The sequence below is a fragment of the Anser brachyrhynchus genome, assembly GCF_964034855.1.
Source record: "Anser brachyrhynchus genome assembly, chromosome: 25".
Lineage (NCBI taxonomy): Eukaryota > Metazoa > Chordata > Aves > Anseriformes > Anatidae > Anser > Anser brachyrhynchus.
The window spans coordinates 306,263-326,647 of record NC_137718.1 but is presented as its reverse complement, the minus strand read 5'-3'; the positions used below and the strand labels follow the sequence as shown (position 1 = coordinate 326,647).

The 20,385-nt window shown below is 53.0% G+C and overlaps 5 protein-coding genes across 16 annotated transcripts in view; 4 read left to right on the top strand and 1 right to left on the bottom strand.

Moving 5' to 3' along the window:
* The first annotated feature begins 303 nt into the window (after positions 1-303).
* On the top strand, positions 304-1,557 carry TTC36 (tetratricopeptide repeat domain 36). The gene is made up of 3 exons (XM_080567868.1): positions 304-461; positions 788-976; positions 1,084-1,557. Exons 1-3 carry the CDS (start codon positions 356-358, stop codon positions 1,350-1,352), a joined length of 564 nt encoding a protein of 187 aa, XP_080423994.1. The 5' UTR covers positions 304-355; the 3' UTR covers positions 1,353-1,557.
* A 148-nt stretch (positions 1,558-1,705) lies between these two features.
* TMEM25 (transmembrane protein 25) lies at positions 1,706-8,203 on the top strand. Of its 10 annotated transcripts, none has more exons than XR_013942067.1 (8): positions 1,706-2,112; positions 2,198-2,485; positions 2,750-3,040; positions 3,113-3,244; positions 3,357-3,387; positions 3,519-3,772; positions 3,863-4,149; positions 7,864-8,203. XR_013942067.1 is itself a non-coding variant. In XM_080567855.1 (8 exons), exons 2-8 carry the CDS (start codon positions 2,034-2,036, stop codon positions 3,934-3,936), a joined length of 1,149 nt encoding a protein of 382 aa, XP_080423981.1. In that variant the 5' UTR covers positions 1,706-1,907; positions 2,013-2,033; the 3' UTR covers positions 3,937-5,308. The 10 variants fall into 10 exon arrangements, 8 of the variants coding, with proteins under 8 accessions (XP_080423981.1, XP_080423983.1, XP_080423982.1 ...); XR_013942068.1 differs by lacking the exon at positions 7,864-8,203 and adding an exon at positions 5,041-5,308; XM_080567855.1 differs by lacking the exon at positions 7,864-8,203 and having other exon boundaries at positions 1,706-1,907; positions 2,013-2,112; positions 3,863-5,308.
* On the bottom strand, positions 5,461-9,735 carry IFT46 (intraflagellar transport 46). Of its 2 annotated transcripts, none has more exons than XM_080567864.1 (10): positions 9,413-9,735; positions 9,225-9,334; positions 8,991-9,065; positions 8,787-8,880; positions 8,210-8,338; positions 7,641-7,759; positions 6,993-7,059; positions 6,650-6,710; positions 6,245-6,330; positions 5,461-5,795 (listed from the first exon to the last, which is right to left on the bottom strand). In XM_080567864.1, exons 1-10 carry the CDS (start codon positions 9,650-9,652, stop codon positions 5,700-5,702), a joined length of 1,077 nt encoding a protein of 358 aa, XP_080423990.1. In that variant the 5' UTR covers positions 9,653-9,735; the 3' UTR covers positions 5,461-5,699. The 2 variants fall into 2 exon arrangements, with proteins under 2 accessions (XP_080423990.1, XP_080423989.1); XM_080567863.1 differs by having other exon boundaries at positions 7,641-7,762; positions 9,413-9,733.
* A 63-nt stretch (positions 9,736-9,798) lies between these two features.
* ARCN1 (archain 1) lies at positions 9,799-19,333 on the top strand. The gene is made up of 10 exons (XM_080567851.1): positions 9,799-9,941; positions 11,586-11,849; positions 12,585-12,764; positions 13,002-13,207; positions 13,954-14,115; positions 14,859-15,024; positions 16,338-16,485; positions 16,835-16,943; positions 17,077-17,281; positions 17,536-19,333. Exons 1-10 carry the CDS (start codon positions 9,939-9,941, stop codon positions 17,623-17,625), a joined length of 1,533 nt encoding a protein of 510 aa, XP_080423977.1. The 5' UTR covers positions 9,799-9,938; the 3' UTR covers positions 17,626-19,333.
* A 469-nt stretch (positions 19,334-19,802) lies between these two features.
* The window catches only part of PHLDB1 (pleckstrin homology like domain family B member 1), a 30,757-nt gene continuing 30,174 nt past the window's right edge, over positions 19,803-20,385 (top strand). Inside the window, exon 1 of one of the 2 annotated variants that reach the window (XM_080567823.1) lies at positions 19,803-19,982. The gene's annotated coding sequence lies outside the window, so the exon portion shown is untranslated. The remainder of the gene's footprint in view (positions 19,983-20,385) is intronic. The other variant, XM_080567814.1, reaches the window with a different exon arrangement.

Below are 20,385 nucleotides of genomic sequence, written 5' to 3'. Positions count from 1 at the left end.
CCGCGGGAAGCCCAAGGGCACGCAGCAAGGGCTCAAGTTGGTGAGCGTTGGTGGCTTCTGGCTGCAGAGCCACTCTGCTTCCCTTTTGCTCCCACACCACGGTGGTTTTTTGGTGGAGACGTGCTTGGCTCTATCTGGTGTGCTGTGGTTGCTGTGCACGGGTCACCTTGGGCAGTTGTGGGTCCTCCAGCTGGGCCTGTGGGAATTGGCTGGGTCGGGGGGTGGAGGAGCCCAGTGGCTGGGCTGGGATAGGATGGGGATGGGTGAGCGGTGCCAGTGGGGTGATCATTAACCTGCCAGCAGCTGTCCTCCAGACCTGCTGGGGCTTTGCTGCGGGCACTGCGCGCACAGCACCATGGCCACCGCAAATGACAGAGCCATCCTGCAGACCATTTTCAACCCCAGCACTCCATTTGGGGACATCCCTGGACTGGATGAGGAGGAGGACATCCAGGAGGAAGGTGAGGCAGATGCAGCTTCAGGTTCCTGCTGGTTGCTTCCCATAGGCAGGGGAGGAGGCTGTGCTGCTGGGAGCAGCCCCTCTCCCTCCTCCTGGGCCACCACCCAGGGGTGGCTCAGGGTCCGGTCTGCCTCCCTGGGGCCAGACTCAGGGGCCTGGGACGGGTACCTGGGGATGGAGCGGAGGTCCTGGGGCTGGTGCCGGGACTGTACCAAGCAGGGCGCAGGTATGCAGGGACCCAGAGCCAGGTGCCCACAACTGGTGCTGGCGCCTGCCCGCTGGGCACGTCTGTGGAGCACAGGGCGAGGGATGCTGCCTTTGACACAGAGGAGACCTTTGCGCCCGAGCTGCTGGAGCAGGTCCGGGACCTGGAGTTGCAGGGGGTTTCTGCTGCTGAATCTGGAGATGTGAGCACCGCCCTGGAACGGTTCAACGAGGCCATCCGCCTGCTCCCTGGGCGCACCTCGGGATACAACAACCGGGCCCAGGCCCTGCGCCTCAAGGGGGACGTGGCAGGTAAGGATTACGGGGCCAGGCGGCAGCCCTGCAGTGGGGCAAAGCACCGGGGTCCTGGCCACTTCCCCAGACTACCCCAGCTCCCCGCCACCTTTTGCCCTGTCCAGGTGCTCTGCGGGACTTGGACACCGCCATCCACCTGGGCAGGGGCTGTGGCCGTGCCGCCTGCCAGAGCTTCGTGCAGCGGGGGCTGATCCACCGGCTGCAGGCCCGCGATGAGGACGCCCGGCGCGACTTCGAGCGTGCAGCACGCCTGGGCAGCGCATTCGCACGGCAGCAGCTGGTGCTGCTGAACCCCTACTCAGCACTCTGCAACCAGATGCTCTGTGAGATGCTGGGGCGGCTGCGCAACCCCAACAGTGCCAGCAGCAACTGAGGCTGCAGCCGCCGGAGCCCTCCTCCCATTCATCCCGGCCAGTAGCCAGGGACAGGGCTGCCTTTGAGGCCTCAGGAGGTTTGAAGCCCGGTGGAGGCAGCAGCACACAGCCCGTATGATCCAGGGCCACCCTGAGGAAAGCTTTCTGCCCCTTGGTTTTGTCTCAACTCTGTTCCGCCCCAAATAAAACCTCCCTGTCTGCCCAGCAGGGCTCTGGCTGCGGCGTTGTCGGTGGTTGCGGCGTAACATCCAGCCCCGCTGCCCTGGGCAGCTCAGCGTGAGGCTGGGCCAAGGGGGCTGAGCCCCTCTCAAAGCGAGGAGGTGGGGACGCAGGGATGCCTGTCCCCTGCTCCTCCGGGTGCTCCCCTGCACGCTGCAGCTGTGGCACAGCAGCTGTGACCCTGCAGCTGTAGCGGCTGCACGGGGCTGGCCCTGCTCAGAGGCGCAGCTGCACAGCTGAGGCAGGGATGCTCAGGGCCGGGACCGCGCCTGCGTGCCCAGGCCCCACTCGGCGCCGCGCTGCAGGACGGGCAGGGCGCAGCGGCAGAGCTCCAGGTAGGTGCGGCCTGGTTGCATCCTCCGGCCGCACTGCACGCCCGGCTGACAGGGGCCCGGCGCAGGGATGTGCCCATGTCGCTGCTCCACCTGCCTCTCCCCTAGCGCTGAGCCTGGCCGGCTGCGATGGGGAGCCTCAGGGGCTGCCCGGGGGCTGCTCTCGCCCCGCTGCTGCTGCTCGGCTTCCCGGCGCTCTGCCTGGCAGGTGAGGCCTTGGCGGGGTCTGGCACGGCCCTGGGTGGGGGGACCCCCCCCCCCCGCAGCTCTGATGTGCTCTGGCGCTCCGGCAGGGCTGAGGGAGCCGGGCCCCACCATTGATGGGCGGCCGCTGGCCTCGTGCACGCTGCGGGAGAAGGAGAGGCGAGCCTTCATCTGCCGGGCCCCGCAGGCAGCCCCTGGCTCCGTGCTCACCTGGTACCTCGATGGCCGGAGACAGGAGGCAAACTGCTCAGCAGCGGGCACAGCCAGCAGCACTCTCACCATCACTGCCCGGCGCACGGATCGCGAGCTCAACTGCTCCGTGACTGACCCAGCCTCCAGTGACACCGCCAATGCATCCGTCCTCCTCGATGTGCAGTGTAAGGCCTGCGGCACCGGCCCTGCTGGCACCCCTGGCTGGAGGCACAGGGAGTGTGCACAGGGCTGCTGCCTGGCTGGAGCCAGAGCAGGGCATGGATCTGTCACAGCAGTAGCAGGGGAGCATCTCGTTAGTGCTGTGCAACAGCAGCTGAGTGCTCCTAGCGCCTTCTGAGCAGCAAATCCTGTTGCTGACTGTGCTGCCTCCCTGCCTCAGCTGTCCCCTGTACCTCCCTCCTGTCTCACTGCCTGTGTTTGCTGCCCAGATAAGCCAGAGATCCTGCGTGCAGATGCCCGCTACGAGGAGGTCGATGACGCTGGGCTCCTCCTGGTGCTCTTTGTGCTGGTGCAAGCCAATCCGCCTGCTAGCATCACCTGGGTGGACCAGGATGGGCGCGTAGTGGCCAATGCATCCGAATTCCTTCTCCTGGACACCAAGCACTACCCCGGACTGGCCAACCACTCTCTCCACGTGCACCTTGGCAGAGCAGCCACCAATCTCTCAGTCAGTGCTGCCAACAGCCTGGGCGTCACCACTACCTCCCTCCTGCCTCCAGGTAGGTGCTACAGGGGTAGGTGCCAAAGCCCAGGGCACCCAGGGTACTGAGGGAGCTACGCTACTCACGCAGGTTTGCTGGATGCCCATGTGGAGCTGCCCCTCCTGGGCGTTGCTGTGGGCTCAGCCCTGGCCCTGAGTGCCCTGCTTGGCTTGGGCTCCCTTGCTGCCTGCCTGGCGTGCCGCCGAGCCAAGCCAGCACCAGGTAAGAGCCAAGCGGGAGGGAGCCCTGGGGCAGGCACGTGGGCCTGCAGCTCAGCCCCCGCTGGGTCCAGGGCCCCGGACATGGCCGCTCCCTGACACCCTCCCTCCCACAGGACTCCCTGGATCTGCATCAGTTCCTCCCAGGTAAGCCGTGGTTTCCCTGCCTCCCCTTGGAGCAAGAAGTGCCTTATTTAACAGCATCCCCCGCGCTGGGTGGGAGCGGGTGTTGTGTGGGAATCGTGCCACAGCCTGCTCAGCCAGCACCCTCATCACAGCAGGGCCGAGCACCTGCAGACCCCAAGCACGTGCCTGCCCCGGGAGAACAGGTCCCTGCCACCTGACCTGCGACTCGGAGAGCTCACGCAGGAGGACAGAGGTAAAGCACCGAGGCACATGGATCCCATGTGGGCTGAGAAGCTCCTGCTCTGTCCCCTTTCCTTTCCCACAGCCACCCCTGGGGATGTGGCAGCCAAGGGAGGGCAGCAGACCCTGCAGAACACCCTTGTCCTCAGTGAGGGAGTACAGACGGGTGAGCAGCCCAAGAAAGCTATGCTGCGGAGACACTGGCCTCTGCGTCTGTCCTGGAAGGTGGTGGCAATGAGCTCTTTCTGTCCTGCAGGTTTTGTCCCATTCCCAATGGCTGGGCGCATCTACAAAGTTCCCAGTATGAGCAGTGATGAGATCTGGCTGTGAGATGCATCACGGTGCCGACGGGCTGCTCTTCCCCCAGAGCCTCCCCAGGACCCCAGCAAGCACCCAGCTCCCCCTGTGATCGGTGCCTGTGCTTCAGGGGGAAAAGAGCAATACCACAATCCTTTGAAACCACCCCGTCTGCCTCGCTCGTCTTCTGGAAGTTGCCTGTCTTCTTCAGCGCTCATGGAGGACCCACCATGCAGACTAGCACTGGTGAGACTGGGCTGGGGAGCAAGTGCCACGGTGGGGAACAGTCTGAGGGTGAGGGCAGTGGGCACAGAAGGGTCCCTGCAGAGCTCAGTCCCATCGAGCCTGGCATGTCAGACTTGCCTCAGACCTTTGAGGACTCCTTCAAATACCAGATCCTGATTTTTCTGGCTATTGGCAGAGACCTGACTTCCAGTGTAAAGTGTTTTGCCTACTGTTGAGGCTTCGTTGCCCAGCAAACCTCAGCCTCAACATGTTAAGTACCAGGTGCCACCTTGGGACAACAGGCGTGGGCTGGGCGCACTGTCAGCTGGTAGATGTCACCTGAGGCAGGGGACACCCCCCCTTCCTGGGGGCTGGGCCAGGGAAAGGCACCGAAGAGCAGGACAGCCTGGAAATGCCAGCTGCACACAGGGTGTTCCTGTCCCGTGGTGCCACTGCTCTGGAAGAAACATGGTGATGAGACAGGAGAACCATGAGGGCTCCCTGTGTGTCACCAGGCCAGGAAATGCTGCAGCAGGATCTGTCCTCCAGGCTCTGACCCAGGAGGAGCTGATGTGGCTCCCTGCAAAGGGAAATGCCTTTGGGAATGGCATGTTTTCACATAACTGTTATAATCAAAATGCATCAAAGCTTTTTATAGACAGATTCTGTCAGGCTGCTACTGCTGTGATTCCTCCCTGAGTAAGGCCAAGCACTGGCCTTCATTTAGCAGACTCACAGCCTGCTTGCTTTACAAACTCGTCCATCCCTGCTGGATCGGGGACAGGTGAGGGCAGCCAGCATGGCAGGGGCTGAGAGGAGTCATCCCAACAGCAATAAACTGAACTTAAGTGTCTGTGTGGTGCTGCACTGGTTATTTCTCCTCTTTTTCTTTGCTGAACTCCATTAAAACAGCCAGTGGGAGCAACGAATGTACAAACTCCTCTAAATTTTTACGTACTGACCTCATCAGCTTGTCACCCACCTGGGGTCCATGGCAAACACACCCTGTTTCACCCCCTGCCATCATCTGCACGCAGTGAGAGGTAAGCAAAGAGCACCCCTCACTCATGGGGTCCTCTGGTTTTCATCAATGCCTTCTGCACAAGCAGCAGAAAGGAAGCAGTGACGCTGCTGGCAGCAGCAAAGGGCACGGAGAATAGAAAAAGTGGCTCTATAATAAAGGGAAGAAGACACTCAACACCCCCCGAGTGCATCAGACCTTGGAACGCACGGGGTAGAGCTAAGTTTTGTGTCAGAGCATGGAATTTATTCCTACATGCTGCAGTGTACACTCTGCAAGCCTCAGTTCTGCAACATCAGTGGCACATACAGTTTGTCATTGGAAGAGATTTTAATGCTGTACTCCCCGGAGACAAGTCAAAATGGAGGTATTAACATCTGCTATAAATGTGAAGACTAAAAATCTACTCTATGAATGCAGAACAGCTCTGCAGTATCTGTAAAATAAGGGAGGCTTCTGAAATGTTGTGTTGCTTCACAGGTTCCTTTGGTCAAAACTCTATGTCCAGCAGCAGCTGTTGATCCAAGAGATGAAGGTTTAATGCAAAGCTTCAAGTAAAGCTTAATACTTCCACTTCTGCTGCTTGTGAAGGTGTGTTGGATAGAGAGCTCCTAGCCTTCTTCCCTTCAGCCATAGGCTTGAAATGCTGCAGGAGAAAGAATGCATTAGTGCAAAGATGAGATTCATTAATTAGAGTGCATGTGTACCTGAAAACACGAGCCACTTTAGCACCATATGAGCTGTGTGCTCAGCAGCAAGCTAGAGCCTCACGCAAGCCCTGCTCTAACCATGCTGTCTGTGCTCAGCACAGTCACCATGACTTCAGTGGGAAAAAGCATCTGGACTTATGCTGGATTGCTAAACAATGCTGCATCCCAGGCTTGCAGAAAGTCAGAGGCTCCTTGTGCAATGCTGCAATATCAGTGCTGGGCCTTTGAGATACTAGGGAAATGAGAAGCTAAGAAAATGTTCTTTGGACTCTTTTATGATAGTCTACTAGCTCTTTACAAACCCATAACAGCAAGGCCAAATTTAAGGACACAAGCTTTGTAATGCTTCCAGCTGAGTGACCAGTGCCTGTCTGGGGCTGCTTACTTGTGAGTTCTTGAACTCCGAGTAGAGCGAGAAAAGTACATGCAGAGGCTGGATCCGACTCTTGTACACAGGGATGTCCAGAATGGCTAAAAGAAGAGCAGAAGTGCATGAGAGCAAACAGACTACACCACCCTGCACAGAATGCTACCTAGGCTCTTGGAAGAGAAGAGAGTTAACTGCTCACTCTCATCAGCTGGCTGAGCAGAGCAGACAAAACCCAACCTCATGGAATAAGAAGAAGAATGAGTTAACAGACAGACAGAACATCCTCTTTGGACCAGCCTAAGATAATGTTGTTACCTCTGTGTCTGTCAAAGTTGAATGTTTCCATTTGTTGGCAGTTCCTGTGCTAGGAATAATCAGATGCCTTTAAGTGAGGGTAAGAAAGAGATCTCCTCTGCTTACCACATATCATGTCAACATATTCAGCCAGGTCACAGTTCATCTCTGCAGTTGGGAGGCCCACCTGGAATAGAAGAGGGTGTTAGTTCTGTTCTCAAAGAGCAAGGGACTGACAGCATGTGCTAATCTTGGACCAAGCACAGAGGCTATTTGGGCAGCAGCTAGGCATTCAGGCATTAGGCTGCTCACCTGTCTTCTGTTAAGAGAGAAATGTTAAGTAAAGAACTAACCTCAATCGAGAAGGATGAAGTCAATGTGGTCAAAGTAGAAGAGAAACCCAGGTTTCAAGTTGGATCGTTTCTAATGCCATGCCCTGAGCTAACTACCTAGCACTTGTATATCATACCTTTCCCAAGAGCTCCTCAAATTCTGGTGACCACTCCTGCATGAGGGTCTCTATGTCAGGCATGGGCCTGCAAGGGAAGGAAAAAAAAAAACACAGAAAATTAAGATTACATGCAAGAAACTGAAATGGCTTCCTACTGCCAGATTGCTCTGAATGAGACAGACTCCATTTGCAGTGCCAGTTTGGACATTTTTATTTATTAAAACAAGATTAAGCTTAGAATTTGTGCTTAGCACTATGGCTGAAGGAAGATGCTGGAAACACTGCTTCCTTTAGAGTGACTGGGCTGTTCTGAACTGGAGTCTGGGCAGAAGGGGGTGCCACAGCAGCAGAGACCCAAATCAGTACTTGGTAAGAGTAAGTCTTGCCTCCTCTGACTTGTCCAGAATTTCTCCTTTTACAGAGTCACTGCTTGCAAGGAATTGAAAGTGGTGCGTGATAGCTGTTAAGCTACTTGAAGTTTCCCTACTACGTAGGGAAAGAGAAGTACAGAAAAGGAAAGTGAGTGTCCTGCAGACGTGCATGGTATGACTACCCTGAAACTCAGCAGATCTTCTCCCTCTTAGAGACATCTTGATCTGCTCACTACCCTTTGATTTTGCCACCAGCCTCCCACTGACCTGAAGGTCTGCTGATAAAATGGCTCACCGGGTATAGTGGACAGTGGCCGGAGGTTTGCAGCGGTGTAGTTCGCTGATACTTTCAATCCAGCTGTCAATGGCTTTGGGGTTCTTTTCTGCATTTTCCACACTCTTCACTTTTATCTGCTGCTAGAAACAAAAATATAAACCTGGAAGTACTTTGTGTTTTTTTTGGTTTTTTTTGCAAACCCTGTGTTTGCCCCTGATTAACCACGTCTTCTCTTTCCTAGTTGCACTATACCAACTGATTTCTGCAGACAGAAGAGCAACTGGGAAACAAAACACTGAGTAAAACCAGGTAGTGACAACCCAAAGAAAAATATATATATGTTACAGCTCCACCTGAACGAAACAGAGATCCAAAGTCTGTACTGAAACTTGCCTTAAGCAATGCTTAGATACACTTTAGTTTAAAGCTATTGGTAATAATGGGTTATTTTTTTTTTCTGCTTTTAAAGCCAAGTTATAATTTGTGCTGCAATGCTACAGTCACAGAGAGACAAAAGTAAGATTAAAGTACAACGATTTTGCCCTAGCCAGTGAGCAGTAAACATCCCCCCTCTCTCCATGACTCACTGTGATGTTGTGCTGTTTGGAATTCTCCGTTAGCCAAAGAGAAAGCACTGTGGGATCTGACTGCTTCGTTGACGGCTCATCTAGGACCAGTAAGCCGAGGTTATCAGGCTTGCCATCTGGACGTGGGACCTACAGGTAAACAGAGAATATATTCTCTATGGGAGTCCAGAGTAGGGGATGATGGAGCTATTTTGTAAAGACCCTCCCCGTAGTTTGAAATTCAGACCCTAAAAGGAATTGGTAGGCATGCTGCTCTGACAGAACAGAAAATAGGAATTGTTAGCACAGCGGTACCTGAAATGTACAACGTGTTGGACAAAGAAGAAGGCAGCTCTCACCTTAAATTACATATATACTACATGGGAGGTCACCAAAGTGACCAACCAGTTCCCAGTGTCACTAAGTGTAATCTCCTAGGTGTCGATAACAGTATGTCCTGCAGCGCAGGGCAAGGATACCTCTCTGCTGCAAGGATGATACGGCTGAGCTCTTGGCTGCACAGCCTGACTGCCAGTCTCACACTGCTGTCACCTTCTGTTTCAGCCAGTGTGGCAGGAGGTACCTGAAAATATTGTACCTTTAGGAATGCATCAATGTCTCCAACAGCAGGAATAAAGTCTGGAATAAAAGGCTGCAGTTTGTGTTCAATCTCTATTGTTTTTGGAGTGTACCTGAAGGAAAAAAAAAAAGAGCGTTACACAGTGGGCGATGAATATTTCCTGCCACACTTATCATTGACACAAAGGAGAGGCAAGAGCTGGCTAAAATTCCTTCAGCTCACCTCCTTATGTATTCAAAGAGTTCTTTAATTTCAGGAGATACTGGCAGGTAGTCATAATCGGCTAGATTGTAGTCACTAAAGCGAGGAAGAGAAGTTTAGACAAAGATTAATTTCTCTTAGTTTTTGTACAAGCAGGCGTTGTGGGGCTCCTCTCAGCTGTGCCTTTTGCTTCTACAGCAAAACGCCGTCCGCGCGTTACCAGGGGAGCCCCCGCCGGCCGCCCGCCGCGCTCACCCGTCCGCCGGGGCTCCGCGCTCCTCCGAGTCGTCCTCCGAGTCGCTGCCGGAGGAGTCCTCCGAGTCCTCGTCGTCGTCCTCGCTGAGGGCGGGCCGGGCCGCCGCGTCCTGCCGGGCCGGAGGGACGGGGCCTTACCGGGACGGCGCCCCCCCGGGCCGCCCCCGCCCGCCCGGCCCCGCGCCTACCTCGCCGCCTCCGCCGCCGTCCTGGGCGCCGCCGGCCGAGCGGGGCAGCCCCGGCCGGCGGGAGCCCCGCGGGGGGCTCGCGCTCCCCGCCGCGCCGCCCGGCTCGTCGGCCTGCGGCAGCTCCAGGCTCTCGTCGTACGGCTGGTTCTCCAGCAGCCGGTGCCGGGCGGCGGGGCGCGGCCCGGCCCCGCTCTCCTCCGCCGCCCGCTGCCCCGACGGGGCGCCCCCCGCCGTCGCCATGGCGACCGGCTCCCGCGGGCGCCCGCCTCGCTCGCCGCCGGCCGCCTAGAGCGGCCCCGCCGCCCCGCGCCGCCCCCTGCAGGCCGCGGCGGGACCCGCAGGCGGCCGCCCGCAGCCTCCGGCGGGGCCGCGCTCCGGTCCGCCCGCCCCGCCCCGCCCCGCCCCGCCCCGCGCCGCGCCGCTTCCGGCTGGGGACGTGGCTCCGCGCCGCCATCTTGTGGGGCTGCCCGAGGGGACGCCGAGCGCCGAGGGAGCGAGCGCCGAGCCCAGCGCCGCCGCCGCCGCCATGGTAAGGGCGCGACCGCCGCCGCCCGCCCGCCGTGCCCGGGGGCCGCCTGCCGGCCGTGCCCGGGGCTCCGGCGGCGTGCGGGGCCTGGCCGGGCCCCGCGGAGCTCGGCGCCGCCCGCCCGGCGGCGCGGCCTGCCCCGGGTGGTGCCTGGCGGAGCCGCGGGGCTCCCGCTCGGCGGCTGCGCGGCCACCGGGCCCCGCGCCGGGCGCAGCTCGGGAGGCCCCGGGGCCGCCTCCCGGAGCCACCTGGAGCCGCGGTGCCTCGGCCGAGGGCCGGTGGCGGCGGCGGTGGCTCGTCCTCTCTCCGCGCTCGCCGCTGGAGCGACGGGGAGCCCCGCTCGGAGGCACAGCGGCGGCTGCGGGGCCCTCCTCGGGTCCTGCTCCCCTAGAGGGGAGCTCGCGGCCGCAGCCTTTGTCGCACCCGGTTACGTGCGTTTTAAAGGTCGTTTGGGGTGCTGAGGTGTTATCTCCGGCGTTGTGACCGGTAACGTGGCGGCTGGGCCCGGGGGGCGGTCAGTTACTTTGTGTTGCTGTCAGGGAGCACGGGGCTCCGAGCTCTTCCTCTGCCGGGGCCGGTCCTGCTCCGTGTTGCCCACCTGGTGTCACTCGATGAGACAGCAGAGGCCGATGTGCTGCGTTGTGCAGCCGTCGGCAGTGCTGCTCGAGTCGCTGGTGCCATCCTGCTCTCTTACGCTGCGTGCGGAGTAGTTTCAGAGAGCGGTTGGAGAGAGGAGGTACATTTTTGATCGCTTTTCTTCCAGAGACGTTTGTCCCTGAGCTGTCAAGCTGCAGGGTCCTAGGGCTATCCAGACAACGCGTGACAATTTTGCCAGGGTACCTGACTGCCTTACTCAGCCACATGTTGACTGGGTTCGAGGTGGTACTGGAAATCCATCTGGAGCTGAGAGTTGCTGGTGCTTCTCTCATTGTTGGAGTACTGTGAATGAAAATGGCTGGGGAGCCCAAAGATCTTAGCTGCAGAAACTGTCCTGTCTTGACAAAGTTAATTAAGAAACTAATCTGTGAGAGGAATTTCAGGAAGGAGTCTAGGTAGAGAGAATAAGAAAAGGTAAATTAGCAGTTGGCTTACTGCCTTTTTATTGTTGGTACAATAGCCCATGAGAGTCGTCCACATGCTGTAATTAATATAGCTCTCATGATTTTATTAACCTGTCTTGACTGTAAACGTGGCATTGGGAAGGAATGTCATATTTGAAAACATTCTGGTATTCAGTGTAAGTTTTATGCTGGGTCTGAACTAACAGAAAATTCAGTAACCTAGACCCTTGCTTAAAGCATTTTTGGGGTTTTGTCATGCTTTGTGTATAGAGCAATGGGTTGGTTGTCTCTGTCTTCCTGACTGGAGGACTGAGAGCTTTAGTTCCACATAGCACGGAAACAGAAAGTGGGCTGCAGCGTATCTGCAGAGAAAAGCAGAGGTGGATCTGCTGTTAGAATAGGTAAGTTCTTGGCGCTAGTCATAGAAAGACACTTAAGATCCCAGTGAAGGAAAATCAGCTCGATGTGAAAGATTACTGCCAACTAGATTTTACCTTTCTTTGCATGTCTGATGCTGTGTCAGGTTTGCAGGGGCTAGGCAGCGTCCAAGACTGGCACAGCTAACCCACGTCTGTGTTCTCCACAGGTGCTGTTGGCGGCTGCCGTCTGCACAAAGGCGGGGAAGGCCATTGTCTCCCGGCAGTTCGTGGAGATGACCCGGACCCGCATCGAGGGGCTGCTGGCAGCTTTCCCAAAACTCATGAACACCGGGAAGCAGCACACTTTTGTGGAAACAGAGAGTGTGCGGTATGTGTATCAGCCGATGGAGAAGCTCTACATGGTGCTGATCACCACCAAAAACAGCAATATCCTGGAAGACCTGGAAACACTCCGACTTTTCTCTAGAGTGGTAAGGATCTATGCTTCGGGTTATTTACTGCAAAGTTCACGTGTCTGTAGCCTGAAACAGTGCTATTATAAGGGAACCTGTTGGTGAGCTGTTGCTGAAGTACTGTCTGCTTCCACCTACCAACATGATTTTCTAGAGCCTGTTCTTGACCTGGGACAAGGTTAAGCTTTGAAGTTTCTGTGGTATTTTTGAACTATATTTAAGAAACCCATGGTTGCCCTTTAACTGGTGAGACCAAAGGGACGAAGTTATAAATTTAAGGTAAAACATTTGCTGTATTCTTAAGATAACAATTATATTTTTTCTAAAAATAACGTGGCTTTACAGAATGCACTTGAGAAGCATAGCACTACTCTAAATACATTTCTAAGTAATGAGTTTTTGCAATTGTCTTTATATTAACTGTATAATCTGTTTCTGTTAGATGCAACCAAAGGATCTTCAGGAAGTTAACTAGCCTCATAGTGTTTGCTTGTTTATGTTCTTGTGAGTTACAAAGTTAGAACTATGTTAAAAGATTGCATAAATATTTTAGCTGAGGAAAAACTAACAATCACAAAACCTCATCTTGTTGTTTATCAACAATGTAAAGGAATGAAAGGCAGCTTAGTGATGCGCTAGTTCTGCGGAGAGTCTAGCACAACTGTGAAGTCTGGGAACAGTAGAAAGACAGTGCTGAAAGTTACGTCTGTCTGTTTTTATGAATGCTCCTTTTAAATGTTTTTCCTGAATTAGATCCCTGAATATTGTCGAGCCTTGGAGGAGAATGAGATCTCTGAACACTGTTTTGACCTGATTTTTGCCTTTGATGAAATCGTTGCCCTGGGCTACCGTGAGAACGTAAACCTGGCACAAATTCGGACCTTCACTGAGATGGACTCTCATGAAGAAAAGGTGTTCCGAGCTGTCCGAGAGGTGAGTGGAAATAATTTTGAGTTTGGCACAAGGTACTCTGGAAAGCAATGCTTTTTTATGCGAAGATGTTACTCCAATTTGATCAGGGTTTTAAAATTATTTAGGTTTTCTATAAATCAAATGCCCGTTTCCTGGTCCTCGAAAAAAGGTTGATAAGAAACCATACATAGTATTAGTTGCTGTACAGAATAAGATTGAGGTTGCAAAGCTGTACCCGCCTTTTGTCTTTTACTTCAGACTCAGGAACGTGAAGCAAAAGCTGAGATGCGCCGTAAAGCAAAGGAATTGCAGCAGGCTAGAAGGGATGCAGAGAGACAAGGCAAAAAGGCACCTGGTTTTGGTGGCTTTGGTAGTTCAGCTGTGTCTGGGGGCACAACAGCAGCAATGATCACAGAGACCATCATTGAAACGGAGAAGCCCAAAGTGGCACCAGCGCCTTCCAGGTAAGTGTACAGATGGCAGCAGATGTTCCTTGGAGTCAGCACTGTCTGAAAACCATACGCCCAAATAAAGGGTTTCAGTTGCCTTCCTCTTGAGTCTTCATGGATAAACAGGTGCTAAAATAGCTGGTATACATTAGTAAGTGAGGGAGCATTCACCTATGGCCTGGGTGCTGTTGGGGTCTGCTAGTGCTCACCAGGTTAGCGCTATGTTTTGGACATCAAGAGCTTTCTCCCTGGTACTACAAGAAGTATCGCCTTAAAATTACAGGTTCTTTGTGTGCCTCCACTCCTTTGGGTTACTGCAAAGATAGAGAAAGGCCTCTCTCCTTAGCTTCTCTGATCTGTGTCTGCTGACCTCAAAGCCTTTAATTTGGATGCTTTTAAACTGGTGCATATTGCATATATTGTAAACCATATATTTTACTATTTAAGAGCATTTGTGCTATGTGTCACAGTAGTACCTGAGCATCCCGTAGTCTCCATAGGGTCTTTGATGGGTATTGGACTTCTCATTTTGTGTGACAAAGAGTGGTACCAGGCAATACTCAGAATCTGTATCTAAACTGTATAAGAAGGATGAAATATTAAGATCTTCTCTTCTTTACTTGTTCTCCCCCCAGAAGAGGTTACAGAGGTGAATATTAGATTGTTGGGATAGTCAAGTTACAACACTTGAAATTAGGACTGAGGAAGAATGAAACTGTTGCGATGAATGTGACTTGAATATGTCTGTGCGTTATGTTTAGGCCTTCAGGTCCTAGTAAAGCTCTGAAACTTGGTGCTAAAGGGAAGGAGGTGGACAACTTCGTGGACAAACTGAAATCGGAAGGAGAAAATATCATGACTTCCGTAGGCAAACGCTCTACAGAAGCAGCCAAAGTTCTTGCACCACCCATTAACATGGAGAGGTAGGTATTATCCTTGCTCTGAAAGCCGTCTTCTTACTACTCTTTCTGATCCGCGTGTTGCTTTGTGAGCTGTCTTCCTCTTTAGTTTTCAGCACAGGCTTTTTCCTGCCATTGAAGGCCTGCATGCTCATCTAGCCTTCTGATTTTAAAAGATGAAGGGTAAAATCTGGGAAAGCACAGTGACAAAAGATAGCTTATTTGATTAGAAATTGTCTTAGCTAAAATGGTTGTACCTCCTCTGTTTAGCTGAGATTGGGAATTTTCCTGTGCCTTCTGGAATGCGTCTCTTCACAGTGTTTTGCCTTCGAATGAGTTAAAGTAGCTGCCATTTTTCCTGTTACCCAGACACAAATAGATCCTGTCCCATTGCAGCTTAGGATACAGATATTCAGAGTTTGTTTTACATGTAGCAGATCAGAACCTTTTTCTGCTGTGAGCTGTGCTGCTGTACGGTAGCGGGATTTTGAGTGAACGGCATATCAAGATGCTGTATCACTGTTTTATCGTATGGGTGTCTGTTTTTTTTGGACTTGTATCCATAGATCTGTGTGCCCCTGAGTTAACGTGTTGGAGCATTGTTAGTGCATGCATCTGTTATGCTGTCAGTGTCATTCTGTTTGGGACCATCACACTCCTTGTAGCACCTGCTCATTGCGTAGAACCTCTCCTTGCTGAACACTAATTTTTCATCTTGCCTGTTAGATGCCAAGTGCAGGACTTGAGATATTTGTTTTTCTGTCCAGTGTGCACATGAAAATAGAGGAGAAAATTTCTTTGACTTGTGGCCGTGATGGAGGGTTACAGAATATGGAGCTGCATGGCATGATCATGCTGCACATCTCTGATGAAAAATTTGCACGGATTCGCCTGCATGTAGAAAATGAAGACAAAAGGGGAGTGCAGTTACAGGTAAAGTGTTTGGTGTTTGTGCTGTCGAACATGCTTTTGCTGTTCTCTGGGGCAAAGTATTGGAAATACTTGTGTGCTAGTGTCCTATGCACCTGTCTAAGCCTTTTCAGCAAGTATGTTGAAAATGGAAGTAGTCACAACAGACATTTCTGTAGCATAAATGCTGGGCTAGCTTATGGTCAAAAGTTTGAAGTTCACTTGAGATCTGGTCTCATACGCTTATCCTCCTGCCTTCAGAGCCTAATCTATCCAGTGAAGCATGTTGGCATGCCATCTGATTTCACATGAACTTTGCAGCAGCCTGGTGTTGCTTGGTGCTTATTACATGATGTGAGCTGTAGTCGTTGAACGGGAGTTCTATAGTCAAGTTACTGTGCCAACAAAGAAAATTTATTATATGGAAAGCTGTTTCCTCTTGGGTCACTTGTGTCCTTTTATTGCTGTATTTGACACAATTGCTGAAGCCCTTGGATTATGGTCAGCAGTATAAGAAGATTCTTAGAGAAACATCCTTCCTTTTCTTCCTGTGTGTTTTTGTTGCCTTATTCAGTGCTGTTGCTTTGATACTCTCTTTTGCTCCCTTCTCCTCCTTGCCAAGAGCTTATCTGTACTTAGCTGTCTGCATGTCTACTTATACAGTAGTAGGTTCCTTATCAATGTATCTCATAAAAATGTTCAACAATGCTCCCATGTGTGCTGCTTGAGTTAAAAAATTAAATCAAACCCAGTGTTGACTCCTGTCTTTCCAGTGTAACTTGAATATTCAACTTTAAAAATCCTTTGCTTTTAAAAAGATGCTTACATTTGCCATTGCAATGAGAGAATATTTACACTGAGTTTGGCTGCTGCCATATATATATATATATTTACACAAAGGTTGCTGATGGAAGTAGTATTTTTGTGGTTTCATAGTGTTCTTCCCAACAGCACGAGGCTGAAATGCTTTAGTAGGCTATTTCATTCTCGAGAAAAATGAAATTTTTTAAAATTTAGATTTTTTTAGAATTGTTCTGTAAGCCCCAGGATGCTGCCCTAGGTACCAGGACTTGCTGGAGTGTCTGGTGCAGTGGCAAGTAAAAATGCCAGTGGTGTCGATTCTTCCTGGTGGATCAGTATTTTCTGGACAGTATTGCAGGTTGATTAGTAGAAGTGCTGTAGCCGGACTTCTGAGCAAGGTATGTTTTGCAGAGGAAAGTACTCAGGGATGTGTAGGGCTGTCGTAGTAGAACCTGAATTACCTACATGTGGTTGTCACCTTAAACTTGAAATTACTGCAGTAGCTGACACAGCCTTGGCTTATGTTCCCATTTCAGACTCACCCAAATGTGGACAAAAAGCTTTTTACTGCAGAATCGCAGATTGGTTTGAAGAACCCAGAGAAATCATTCCCTATTAACAGTGATGTGGGCGTGCTGAAGTGGAGGTTGCAGACCACGGAAGAGTCCTTCATTCCATTGACAAGTGAGTGCAAGTGTGTGTGTGTGACGTGTGGGAGCTTGGTTGGAAGAGGCTGATGTTCATCTGTGCCTGCTTGTACCCTGCCTTGTAGCAGCTGGGCTGGCTCCACAGCATGGGACATTGCGAGGTGCTTGGTGAAGGGGTGAAGACTTCTATGTGCCTTCCATCGTATAGTACCTGTTCTTACCAGTGTCCATTTTCTGTAACGTTCTTAAAGAAAACAAAAAGCTTTTCTTTAAGTTGGAATTTCTTGGTTATAATTTCACGGTACTTTTTGAAGTACATAATCTTTTGAAAGCCTGTTGTGCACAGAAAGATTGTGTGGTACAGCATACTGGTTTTCTGCCCTCAGTTAACTGCTGGCCATCAGAAAGTGGGAACAGTTGCGATGTTAACATTGAATATGAGTTGCAAGAGGAGAGCCTAGAACTGAACGATGTGATCATCACAATCCCTTTACCGTAAGTAACATTCCATGCCTGGGCAATGCTAACAAGTGCCTTTGTATATTGTCAGCTCCTTTGCCGTTTGGCTTTGTTCGTTTCCTTAGCTCTTTGCAAGTAAGGCATTGTAGCTCTTTTTTGCCTACTCTAGGTCTGGTGTCGGTGCCCCAGTGATTGGGGAAATAGATGGCGAGTATCGCCATGACAGCCGGCGAAATCTCCTTGAGTGGTGCCTGCCAGTGATAGATGCCAAAAACAAGAGTGGCAGCCTGGAGTTCAGCATAGCAGGGCAGCCAAATGATTTCTTTCCAGTGCAAGTCTCCTTCATCTCCAAAAAGAACTATTGCAACATACAGGTACAGTCACTAGTGGTGTGGAGCTACACTTACTGGGGATACTTGCAGAATGTGCTGTAGTTGCCCTTAGACTGTCCGGCTGTATTTGTGGGGCAGGACAAAGATCTTTAAGATCTTTCTTACAGTACTGACTTGGGGTTCAAAAGTGCTGGGTTGATTCTGTCCTCTTTGACCGTCTCACAGTTGGAAAGCTGTGTTTTGTTGTGTTGGGAAGTGGTGTTAAATGCTCAACTAAATGTGCGTTATCTCCACAGGTTACCAAAGTGACCCAGGTAGATGGGAACAGCCCTGTAAGGTTTTCTACTGAAACCACCTTTGTGGTGGACAAGTACGAAATCCTGTAATGCCAGCTGTGGGGAATCACAAAGGAAATTTTTAAATTAAAAAAAAAAAAGAGGCCGAAGTTTATTCTGATTGTTTGGAATGCCGCAGCCCTCTCTCTGCTAAGACACATGGCTCTGTCTGCCATCTGCAGTGTCCTGGGTCACAGACATTTTTGGCAGAGAATTGACGTGTTCATGGGGGGAAAGGCTACAAATTTCTTTGGCAGATTTTCACTGGCTAGCAGAACAAGATCTCTGCAGAGAACCCGGCTTTGACACTTCCCATTCTCCCATGAAGATGACCGGAGCTCAGTCCTAGAGCCTACTAGACATCATGCTCTTCCTTTTTTAATCATCAAACACTGTTCCATTGTTGGTGCTGCCATTTTAATTTCTCCTCAGCCTTCAACTCTTGCTTCTGATGGTGAAAACAGGCATTAAGATGATATACACAAGGATGCAGTGCTTCTCTGGACCTTTCCATCTGGTAGAAGTGGAACAAGTTGATCTCGGTTTCAAAGGTGGGGTACTGACAGGAGCATAGGGGAAGAGGGCCTCACAGCTCAGTTCTCTTTGCCCCCACACTGTTCCTTGCTGTCCATCCAGCCCTACCGTACAGCAGTGGACTTCATCCTGGGCTCACCAGAAGTCCTTTGGGCCTGTCTTGTTGAGGCTGGGTCAGAGTGGGCTAACTGGTGGCACAGGCTGCGGCTCTGAATGCTCTAGTTCCTGTTGCAGGGGGGAGAACATCCAGAGGTGACTGTTCCATCTGGGGGCTCGCTGTCTGCTGTAGTAGCTCTTGGCCAGGGTTCTGTGTCCTGGCTCAGGCTGGGTTGGTGTTTTGGCAAGTTGAACTGCAGGGTGCAAGTGTGCAAGCAGCTGTTGAGACTGCTTTACTTCACCTGTGTGCAGAGTGGGAGTGGGGCTAGGATCTGTCAAAAACTGGTGGTCTTTCTCAGCGCTTGGTGATGGAGGAGAGAGGAATGGTAGTTTCCAGAAAACATGCTGGGCTGATCTGAGAGTGAGCAACACCCAGGTGTAGCGTTTGCTATCCCAGCGCTGTTCCTCCTCTGACTGCCTGAATAGTATCACTTATTTCATCCCACAGCGCTGTGTTCCCCTCAAAATACGTCCCACCTGCTTGATGTGGGGCTAGTCACCACCTGAGTGGCAGTGCTGCTGCCCCAACAGCGTGAGGTCTGCAGGGGAGCTCCCCAGCTGCTGCTGTAGGCAAGGGCTGAGCATGCAGGTGATACTCAGACGGTGTCCTGTCCTCACAAGTCCTAAAAACACATTTAGCGTGCTCCAGAGAGCACCTTTCACTAAGAGTAAGCGTGTGTTGGTTCCCATGGGGTCCTCTGCCAAAGAAGTTAGCGGTCTCTCCTCTGTTAACAGCGCCAGTGAGGAAATAAACCCTGATTCTTGCCCTGGGAAGGTGATGTGTTCTGGGGGAGGGAAAGCAAACCCTGTTCTGTAGTGAAATAGACGATGAATCCTATTAATTCAGTTACGTTCAAGAGTTGCTTGTCTGTATGATTTTAAAATGGAGTCGAGTTCAAACATCAAGGAAGCGTTTTTCTTAAATTTGTTTAAGGGTAATATTAAAAAAAGAAAGACACCCCAACCCCAGTTTTTGTAACCCTGTACGATAATGGCCTAGGGAATAGAGCACATTCCAGTGTATACAAAGAAAACAAATTCTTTAATCAAATAAAAGAGTATTATAAAAGGAAGGCTGAGCCTCTTCTGCCTGCCTGGGGCTGGGGGGAGCGCGCGCTCCAGGCCGCCGGGGGGGGGCGCGGAGCCCCGGCCGCGGTGCTCGGGGGGAGGTGGCTGAGCCCCGGCCCGGCCCCGAGCCCGGCCCCGGGGAGCTGCCGGCGGGGGCGGGGCCCGAACGCTCCGCCCGGGGCGGGCCGGGCTCTGCCGGGCCGGGGGGGTCCCGCTCGCGGCGCTGCGGGGGAGCCGCCGCCGCCTCCGGGGGGCCCCCGCGGGCCGTTTCCCACGGCAGAGCCCGGGGACGGCGCTGGGTCTGTGCCCCGGGAAGCCGCGGGGGCGAGCTGCGGGCCGGGCAGCCGGAAAACCCCTTCGGGCAGGAAAGCCCGGCGTTGCGAAACGCTGCCGGGACGCGGGGGCGGGCCGGGGGCCGGCGCGTTAACCGGGGGGCTGTGCGCAGCCCTGGGGACCGCCCGCTCCGTCGTGGGGCCGCGCGAGGCTCCCGGCCCCCGGCCGGCTGCAGGGTGAGGCTGGGCCTGGGGTCGGTCCTGCACCCCGGCTGTGCCGGAGCGGGACGTTGTTTGCTGCGAGCCTCCCGGTGCCTTCAGGCCCTTAGTTAGGCTCCTGCTGGCAAGCCCGAGGAATTCGCTGGCCCCATGGGTCCCGTAAGCCCCCCGGCTGCCCCAGCCCCGCGTGTGGCCGTGCTTTGGCTTGCAGGGGGATGCTGCTGGCAGGGTGTTGTGCAGGGCACAGGAGCTGCGTGACGGGTCTGTGTGACGAGGTGGCGCTTGCCAGCAGCCAGAGACTGGACTTGGAGGAGCAGTGACCATCCTAGAGCCGACAGGCTCATCCCTGACCCCTGCTGCTGAACATCAGGCTGGGTGATGGCTGCCACGCGGGGGGCTGGATCTGAGACCCACCCTGCTCCTGTGCTGTGGGCCCTTGGCTGTCGTTAGTGAGGAGCCACAGGTGCTCCCTGCTTGTTTGAGCTGAGCTGAGCTTGTATGTGTGGCTTGTAGATGAGAATCCCCTGTTTGCTATGGTGGTGCTTTGAGGAAGAAGTCTCCA